The sequence below is a fragment of the Clupea harengus genome, chromosome 22 (assembly GCF_900700415.2).
Source record: "Clupea harengus chromosome 22, Ch_v2.0.2, whole genome shotgun sequence".
Lineage (NCBI taxonomy): Eukaryota > Metazoa > Chordata > Actinopteri > Clupeiformes > Clupeidae > Clupea > Clupea harengus.
The window spans coordinates 452,133-462,658 of NC_045173.1; the positions used below are offsets into that span (position 1 = coordinate 452,133).

At 39.6% G+C, this 10,526-nt stretch overlaps 1 protein-coding gene across 1 annotated transcript; it reads left to right on the forward strand.

Annotated features, from left to right (window-relative positions):
- The first annotated feature begins 1,650 nt into the window (after positions 1-1,650).
- Positions 1,651-5,288, forward strand: LOC105893799 (cytochrome P450 7A1). The gene is made up of 6 exons (XM_012820256.3): positions 1,651-1,799; positions 2,400-2,640; positions 2,848-3,455; positions 3,820-3,950; positions 4,045-4,223; positions 4,346-5,288. The coding sequence occupies exons 1-6, from the start codon at positions 1,720-1,722 to the stop codon at positions 4,646-4,648; spliced, it is 1,542 nt and encodes a 513-aa protein (XP_012675710.1). The 5' UTR covers positions 1,651-1,719; the 3' UTR covers positions 4,649-5,288.
- The last annotated feature ends 5,238 nt before the right edge of the window (positions 5,289-10,526 follow it).

Consider the following 10,526-nt stretch of genomic DNA (forward strand, 5'->3'; position numbering starts at 1 on the left):
ACTGAAATGACCCTTTCTTCCACGTTAAAGCATATGCGTGTCAAATATTACGGTAACCCTAGCAAGAATGCTGAGAAAGGTGTGACTGACTGCAATTAATCATAGTACGGGAGTGTTCCACGTGCTTCGTTACTGCACTTTACTGGAATAAAGACAGATTTCTGCACCAACCACAAAAGAAACTTCCTTTTTCTTACAAAGACAGATTTCTGCACCAACCACAAAAGAAACTTCCTTTTTCTTACAGCCTAAAGACAGGTTGTCCAATCACTGCACCTCATTTGAATGTGTTGAATTTGAGGTAAAGCTTGTTTGCAGAGCTGGAGATCCTCCACATAAATAGATTTGATTTCCGAACTGGTGGCGAGGCATGGCATCCAGCGTGGTTTATCTTTGGCTTCAAGGCCAAGTGGAGGCCCCACTGGTTCAACAAGTGTTAATAATTACAAACGACTGCAGTTGGCCTTCAAGGTCTTCCCTTATCATTAAAGTTAGCTCATCAGTGTTGGCAGCGCCGTAGCCACTGTGACGGTGTGACTGATAAAGCGCTACAGTAGAGGAGCGTGATTAAGTATAGGCAGTCGTAAAGTAAGACTAACAGTTACATGGAAATGGAGAGGCAGATAAAGTATGAATTATGTGTTTTGTTAATATTTTGCGAATATGTGTCTAACACAACATAATATATATACAATGTTTTGATTGCTCTCTTTATGTAAAGTCAATGTAGTCATGGAATCCAAGGTTTTCTTTCTCTCATGCCTGTTTCTGATGATGGAGCACACAAAACGTTGCTCGAGCACTGATGCAATGAATCATGTGACCAACAGCAATTCCTAACCACCAGTAACCCTCTTAACCAGCAGTGACCCTTGGCAGAGGCGACTCATCTAGGTTACTACAGTATGAATTCAAAGGAGTCTCTCCCAGGCACTGGGAGCACGTCAAAATGAGCACTATGGATGTTATATGCAAATGACTTATGTTGTATAATAGTTATGTTGACTGATATATTATATATAGTGGTATAGTGATCACTTTAATAGTTATATATAGTCATCACTTTAATACTTCAGCACATAAGGTTTGTCAAATGCATATTTGTAAATGAAAAAGCAACCAACTGATTTATTTGATGTGTGGAAATATGTATTTCACCATTTAGCTTCATTTGTGTGTAAAGTTATGTGTGGGGCGGAATGTTGTTGCATACATATAGGCCACAATAATCATATTTGTTAATTAAAAACCACAGAACATCAGTCTGCCAACAGATTAGGTTTCATTTCATACTTTTTAGATGGCTTTTAGAAGTCAAATTGTGGTATGAAGACAGGTGCTAAACAATGCTACTGAATGTCTTAAATCAAAGTTAGAAAGGTGAGATACAATTATTATCATGCACATCTCTACTGTCCTTACCGTACGCATATCACCCATATCAAAGACCTTGAAATGGTTTCCCAACGAACAGCACATTCAAAGTACAGGTAGAGGTGTCCATGAACTCTGTTCAAGGCCATGTAGACGCACACAGATGCACAAACACACACAGACATCTGCACACGTTCTGATTTCCTAGAGGCTTCTGGCAAAATGACGCAATTACGTCACAAGTTGTGATATGGCCACGCTATAAAAGCTGGGACAGAGAAGAACACTTCAGTGCATCCTCCAGGATTACATGTTTAGTGTACCTCCCATTCTCACATTGCAACGATGATAACCATTGCTTTCATATGGGCTGTCGTGGTGGGACTCTGCTGCTGCCTGTGGCTGGTTTTAGGGATCCGCAGGAGGTAATCTATTTATCTAAATGTATCTCATTATCTAAACACGGAATTTAGTATTAATAGGGCATTAATAGGGCAAGTGTTTTCCTCTTGGGTAGAAATGTACATGTATGTGGAGACTCTCCATACGCATCCTATGATTGCTATGGAAATTAGAACCAAAGCTTTTATAACAGTACAACTGATTACAGGGTTTACATACTCATCTCATGTAATGGTGTTGATTAGCTGCTCTTTCAGCTGGACAGTTTTTAAATGATAAAATGTATCTACAAGGATGTCAAAATATGAATTGAATGCCTACTAAAGCAAGAGCAAGATTTAGATTTAGTTTAGCAGTGTCATTTGTTCTACACATCACAGTTGAAAGTTTGACCAGCTGTTTCCAACAAATATCGGGGTGTGAAAAAACCTGTAACCCCATCAACAATCTATTAGCCTGCCTGGGTACATGATGGCACTCTATTAGTCTGCCTGGGTACATGATGGCACTCTATTAATCTGCCTGGGTACATGATGGCACTCTATTAATCTGCCTGGGTACATGATGGAACTTGGTCCTTTCTCTCTATCTGATTTGTGATTGTGTGATTCTTTTTTGTTCAGGCAGCCTGGAGAGCCACCCGTGGAGAACGGCTTGATCCCCTATCTTGGTTGTGCCCTCCAGTTTGGAGCCAACCCGCTTGAGTTCCTGCGCAGTCGGCAGAGGAAGTATGGACACATATTCACCTGTAAGATTGCTGGTGACTATGTTCACTTCCTGTGCGATCCTTTCTCCTATCATTCCGTCATCCGGCAGGGCAGACACCTTGACTGGAAGAAATTCCACTTTGCTGCCTCTGTCAAGGTATGTAACACAACCGGTCGAAGACATAAGAAATATAGCACGTCAAAGCAGATTTTGATTTTTGATTTTGAGTTAAATGTGTCAGTTTCCCTGCCAAGTAAAAACAAATAAGCTGTTAAATTAAAATGTTTAATAGTTTTCTAAATAGTCTCAGTATCTTTTTTGGTTGAGTCTGATTATGATTTGCCTTGTTTCTGGTGATTCTAGGCTTTTGGCCATGACAGCATGGACCCAAGCGACGGCTACACAACAGAAAACCTGCACCAGACCTTCATGAAAACCCTGCAGGGAGAGGCCCTGCCGTCACTCATCGAGACCATGATGGAGAATCTCCAGACCGTCATGCTCCAGTCTGACACCCTGAAGGTCAGCTCCTCCAACTGGGAGGTGGACGGCATCTTTGCCTTCTGCTACAAGGTCATGTTCGAGTCAGGGTACCTCACACTGTTTGGGAAGGAGCTGAGCAACGGTGACAAGGTCCAGGCTCACCGGGACGCACAGAAAGCCCTCGTGCTCAACGCCTTGGAGAACTTTAAAGAGTTTGACAAGATCTTCCCGGCGCTGGTTGCTGGTCTGCCCATCCACGTGTTCAAGAGTGGCCACAGCGCCCGTGAGAACCTGGCCAAGACACTGCTTCACGAAAACCTCAGCAAGAGAGAGAACATGTCCGACTTGATTTCTCTTCGCATGCTCCTAAACGACACCCTGTCCACCTTCAACGACATCGGCAAGGCCCGCACCCACGTCGCCCTGCTCTGGGCGTCCCAGGCCAACACCCTGCCCGCCACCTTCTGGGCCCTCCTCTACATGATCAGGTACAAGAACATCTCCAGGAATCAGGGAACAGCACAGTAGTCACAAGATAAATGCTATCAAGATCAAGTCATTCAGTGAGAGCTACTGATAATAGCCGGAGCTGGATGAGTTCTGTTGAGTGATAAGGGTTACATAACCATGCACAGATTGAAGTACACATTCAGGGCACAACTTTCAGCTTAAGATTTGATTGCTTACAGGAAGTCATTCAGATATACCATCAGTAGGGAGCAACTTATTCTTTAACTGCTTTTGCAACCCTTCACTGTCTGACTGTACTCTTCCATGTAAATAGAATTGATAAACATAAAACATGGTTAGTGACGGCGTTTTGGTAACCTTCCTAAATGTCCTTGTCCACAGGAGTCCAGATGCCATGCGTGCCGCTACCCAGGAGGTGAAGAGGGTTCTAGAAAGTTCCGACCAGAAAGCAGATCCAATGAACCCACACCTGGTTATGAGCAGAGAGCAACTGGACAACTTGCCAGTCTTAGGTACAATAATCTTCAGATCAGTGCTGTTATTGTTGTATTAGCTCTTACGATCATGTAGATTTTGATATTATGGTTGTTTGTCTCTGCCAAACAGAAAGTATCATCAAGGAAGCCATGCGTCTGTCAAGTGCTTCTCTCAACGTTAGGGTTGCCAAGGAGGACTTCCTGCTCCACCTGGATAACAAAGAGTCCTACCATATACGCAAAGATGATGTCATAGCACTCTATCCACAGATGCTTCACTTTGATCCTGAGATCTACGAGGATCCTCTGGTTGGTGAAATTGATCTCATCAATTGACCTTATCCTTACTTGGTCATATCAAAAGTAATAAGAATCATTATGCTGATAACAGAACTTCTCTGAACTTGTTGTTGTTTTTTGTTTTCTTGCAGACCTACAAATATGACAGGTACCTGGATGAAGATGGCCAGGAGAAAACCAGCTTCTACAGAGACGGACGCAAGCTCCGCTACTATTATATGCCCTTCGGGTCTGGGGTCACTAAATGTCCGGGACGTTTCTTTGCTGTGCATGAAATCAAGCAGTTCCTCGCTCTTCTGCTCTGCTACTTCGATATGGAGCTGCTGGACTCGGATGTTAAAACCCCCCCACTTGATCAATCACGAGCTGGTTTAGGGATCCTCCAGCCAACATATGATGTTGACTTTAAGTATCGACTCAAGTCTCAGTTTTGAGAGATTGTAAATTATTGCTCTTTTTATGTATATTGTGAATATTATTTTTTACTGATGCTGACTGATGTGTACATAAGTATAGATTTTGTTTTAGAAATAACAGGTGTGTGTGTAATCTGTATAAATGGTGCTGTTTGTGACAGCAGGCATGTTTTGGATTATCTTGTGTTGTTATCAGTAATATTTACTGCAGATCTGGTTTCCTGCTAGATTCCAGGTTAACATTCCGGAACAACACGGATTGATACCAAGCTTAAGTAGTGTCTGCCAAGGAATAAATGGGAAATGTGCAATCACTGTCAATTGTGAATTATTTCTTCTTGCAATTCCAGATGTATTTAGCTCTTATATATTCTGAATTATAAAATGATACATGTAAATAAGTCCCCACCATTACATTTTGTAGTTTTTTTTATTAATGAATGAACATTTATTTAGCCAACATTGGTAAGTTGCGCTGCCTCTGGTCATACTGGTCCCGTCTCACTTCCACTCTCCCAGCACGATTCAGTGTTTTCTGTTTGATATGGTGAGATATTCTTTTTTCACATTTTCATGGCTAGCATGAGTATTATGTAAATGTATATAATTATGACTGTAAAGGGGGGATTTGTACATAAAAAACATGATGTCCTCTTTACCCTGCATACTACCGTTTGTTCTGTGATGGAACAGCATGATCTCAAAATATTGAGTGCATTCTGCATTCTCCATAGCAACCAATATACCTCAAGAGACTGTCCAGTACGGGTCTCAAAAGCACACAACAGGGACAAATTGAGTCACAACAGTCACAAGCTGGATTCACATTGATAAACATGTCAAAACATTCAAACGTGTAGACCTCACCATACCCTCTCCCTTATGATGGAACTCTACTGCCAACACATGAGGTGGATGAACAGTCTGTCAGGAGCTCTACCCAAGCAACATGACCAGTGACCACTGACTGCACACACACGCACGTGAGCTGTCAACATGACCAGTGACCACTGACTGCACACACATGCACGTGAGCTGTCCTTGCCAAGTTCAAAAACACAAGAGACCAGGAAACTTTTTCCTCCAGGAAAACATTTTGGTTCTGTCAATAATGTTCACCCACAACACACATTTTGAACAAACTAAAGAATCTGGCTAATAGCGTATCGTGTAATAGTGTATTTGCCTGTGCAAACATTGCTCTTAAACATCCTCCTGCCCCTGCGTCAGAAGTCAAAAGTGGTCTCACACCTTCCAAAAAACAAAAAGTACACTCACAGCACATGGAGCTCAAAGTTTGATTTGACACAGAACACACTAACATGTCCGAGGAACACCTGTCTCTACCCAATGACCTCCAATAATCATTATGTCTGCTACGCCCCTTCTTCTCCTCCATAGACCTGCAAGTTTAAGTCCGTTCCTTTTTTTTTGTACTTGTGTGGTTAACTCTTCATTAGAACATTGGCAGAGTTGCAATAGTTGTTTGCTATCTCAGTCATTTGGATATGACCTTTAGTGACCTTTAGTGCACTGGAGTTGAACACTAGAGTCGAGCACTCGAGTGCACGTGATTGAACTAAAGTGACCTGTTCTGTGTGCATGTGATGGCCTTCACACACAATTTCAGGATCACATCAAGGTAACACTGTATCAACTGTCAGTGAACCGAGAAGGCAATTTAAGAAGAAAGTAGATTGTTCAAATGTGTTTGATACCTACCTACTGTACCTACCTTCCCACCAGCAATGTTTGTTGATACTGACACAGAAAACCTGTCCTGCCTCTGTCTATTTACGTTACAATGACGTATCATTACAACATTATAGCACTGGCACAGTTAGTACAGTATAGCTGAGATAAAAGCAATCTAATGTAGGCAAAATAGGTATTTAATAACGGCATCTATTTTGTCTGCACAACATTTATCCATGAACTCAGGTGGTCCAGTGCTCTAAGCTCTTAGTAAAAGAGGGAACTAAATAAAGGATATGAAACCTCATGTGCCTTGTATCTACATTGTGTTACTGTTATAGTGTTATATTCCCATGACAGTCAAGTCATCATTTCTTAGTTTTTCTCATTTACTTTTGCAACTCCTTTACAACATACCTTACATTTGACATTAAATTACATTAAATTACCAACATACCTTACATTTTACAACATTACCTTTACATTAAATTACCAACATACCTTACATTTTATATAACCTTTACATTAAATTACCAACATACCTTACATTTTACAACATTACCTTTACATTAAATTACCAACATACCTTACATTTTATATAACCTTTACATTAAATTACCAACATACCTTACATTTTATATAACCTTTACATTAAATTACCAACATACCTTACATTTGACATTAAATTACATTAAATTACCAACATACCTTACATTTTACATTAAATTACATTAAATTACCAACATACCTTACATTTTACATAACCTTTACATTAAATTACCAACATACCTTACATTTTATATAACCTTTACATTAAATTACCAACATACCTTACATTTGACATTAAATTACATTAAATTACCAACATACCTTACATTTTACAACATTACCTTTACATTAAATTACCAACATACCTTACATTTTATATAACCTTTACATTAAATTACCAACATACCTTACATTTTATATAACCTTTACATTAAATTACCAACATACCTTACATTTGACATTAAATTACATTAAATTACCAACATACCTTACATTTTACATAACCTTTACATTAAATTACCAACATACCTTACATTTTACATAACCTTTACATTAAATTACCAACATACCTTACATTTTACATAACCTTTACATTAAATTACTAACATACCTTACATTTGACATTAGCTTTACATCAGCAACATACCTTAGATTTTACATTACCTTTACATTAAATTACCAACATACCTTACATTTTCAAAACAACAAGGACATTCATCAAATATAATGCCATCACCAACTAGGGATTACCTGCAAAATCTTGTAATTCCCTCAAAATGCATGGTTCCCATTACGAAGGGAAATAATCCCATCAATGAATATGCTCTGAATGCATCCATGTACCCTGAGAACGCAATACTTCTAGATCTCTTTCATTGATACTGACTGACCACCAGAACAGATTAGTGTTTTTCTCCAACTAATTTAATATGTAATGAGTATTGTGAATTAGGTTTTGAGTCATTGTATGGTATGAAGAAAAAAACGGATAGGAGACTGGATATAACCTATATTTACAACAGCCAAATTAATTCCTGCAGTGACCCCAGGAATGACATCCTATTGGGAAACTGAAGATTATAGACTTTCCACCTTCATATATCATACTCAATCATATAACGTCATGAATAAAAGAATGTAAAGAACTGAAGCAGCCTTCGTCTGACGCCATCAAACCTTTAGGTACCTGAAGTTTCCATGGTGAAAGTGTAGATTGTCCCACTCGACCAGATGTAGTAGTTCTTCCCACTCATTGTCAATGATGAGAACCTTACAAATGGTTTCCAAGAAGGTAAGGCGCTTTTTCTGTGTTGCAAAGCCCAAAATGGTGGCATGCACTTTTAATGTATATCGTCCACATATCTTCTGTACATTGAACACTGCCACACCATCATTAGTGCACTGTCAATGTCACTAGATGGTCGGATTCAAAGTGTTCTTTTGTGAATTGTGCCAAAACCACTGAGAAAATGTTTGTACTCTTGGTAGGACCAGAAGGTTGCCACCGCGCCACAAGGTGGCAGTGTTAGGCAAGGAGTGACACAGCATTCTGAAATTATACTCAATGTTTTGTAGTTCTGTAGATAACATGAGAAAATGTGAAAAAAAAACATACCGTATAATCTGTGTAGCCTGTATGATACAGAAATCATCAGGAGTGATAGCAATTGGCAACAGGAAGCAGGTTACCTGGCAAGAGCAGGAGGATGTACTGGCCAGTGACAGCTGTCAATCATGTTTCTGTAGGACCTTGATGAGGTAAGGAGATTTTACACTTAATCTTCACACTGCTACAGGATATGTGTTCTATTACAATACTGGGTTTGTGGCACCTGCATTTTAACCTCAAACTGTGTGTCATTTGGCTCAAAGGGAAGGGATTTCTTTTTCAATAAAACCCGGCAGACTTACAGTTTTTCACAGTTGTTAACACACAAAAAGCGAAAATTCGGCACAATTGGCACAACCTTCACTTCATGTACCAATCGCTCGACCCAATTTGGCACTACTTCACACTCCCTTATCTGCATTAGACTCTGATTTTCCTTGTTTACACTCTGATGTCAATTACACATCACCTTGTTGTCAAAACACTACACACAATGTTCAGTTGTTGCACACACTTCTCAAGTAAAATCTCAAAGCATCAACCTACAACACACTAATAGTCAAATCTCTAAACATTCAGGTCGGTTGAGCAATTTGCAATGAGGACTGCAGCATAAAAGTGCCTTGAGCCTCTGTTTTGTTTGGTAAACAATGGAGAACTTTGAAGAGATCAACAACCAGAGAAGGAGAGGGGTAAGAGTGAGAGAAGGAGGAAGAGGAGGACAAGAAGGACGGGGACCAGGGCGAGGAGGAGGAGGAGGACAAGGAGGAGGAAGAGGATGAAAAGGACAAGGAGAAGAAGGAGGAGGAGAAAGAAGAAGAAGGAGAATGGTCATCTCTAATGAGATTTGGGCCGCTGTGGTAGACCATGTGCTCAACCATGGTTTGAGCATGAGGGAGGCTGGCCAGAGTGTCCAACCAAATCTCAGCCGCTTCACAGTTGCTGCCATCATTAGAAACTTCAGCATGGAGAACAGGTACGAAATCTATTTGCCTTGTGTACTGTAATACTGCATATCAATAGAATACATTGTGCTCACAGTATTTGTATTTTGCAGCGCCAGTCTGCTGGCATGTTAGTGTTACAGTTTTTCTCGATTGCTTTGGCACATTTTTCCATTCACTGTTTACTTTTGCAAAACAGCACAAACACAGCCCTTAACAGAAGCTGAAATGACCAAAACACTGTATGATGTTTTCAGAATGACACCACTTTCTCAAAACGTATCACACACCCATTAAAACCAAACATTTCCATCAAAACCTACAATTTGTGCTCAATTGAAAATGTATGTTTTCTCATTTATTTAACAATGGATAACAAAATTCAAACTACAGCTATCAATATCAACCTCTGTAACCATCACTTCAACTTTTGTGCAACACCCTCACAGTATTGACTATTTTACCACTGCCAACATACTACAATTTGGGTTTTGCACTGAGCACTCTTACTTAGGGAATATACTGTCAGAAAGTATTTGAAATCTGAAAATTTGTATACAGTAAAATATTGTAGTTCTTTTTTTGTATTGCTAAACACTATACAATATATTCTAAACAAGGACCTGTCAACACCATTGATTTACATTTGCTCTACTGTGTACAAAATGGCAAACATTCTGACACAAAAATATTTATTGCAGTCATTTTTTCACATTACATGTATATTCTGTAAGAAGTCAAAATTACAGGTTTCAATATACAGTAAAAAGGTCAAATCTGTTCTGCAGTGAACATTCTCCCCCTGCCACCAGTGTGGGCCAGTGTGTTGATTCTGTAAAAATAGTGTAATAGGCTATAAATACTGTAAATATAAAGTAATCAGAATTCGTTGTAAATTACTTTAGTGAAACTACATATACATTGTATTGTGGCAACACACTTTACAAAAGTATAGAAATGGTGGTTGCCAAGAGTGCAAATACAGTGAAATACAGTACGGTACATTGACTGTAAAGGCCAGCAAAGTGTCATTGTCATTGCCGAACGTACAAACAATTGATGCAACAGTATGACGGCTCAGGTTTGGCTGAACCCTTTG

What these genes read in the sequence shown, in the direction of transcription:
- LOC105893799 (XM_012820256.3), top strand. Translation starts at nt 1,720, where the DNA reads ATGATAACCATTGCTTTCATATGGGCTGTCGTGGTGGGACTCTGCTGC. An exon ending in GCCCTCCTCTACATGATCAG is followed by an intron (nt 3,456 to 3,819) that starts GTACAAGAACAT and finishes CCTTGTCCACAG; the next exon opens with GAGTCCAGATGCCATGCGTG. An exon ending in GGACAACTTGCCAGTCTTAG is followed by an intron (nt 3,951 to 4,044) that starts GTACAATAATCT and finishes TCTGCCAAACAG; the next exon opens with AAAGTATCATCAAGGAAGCC.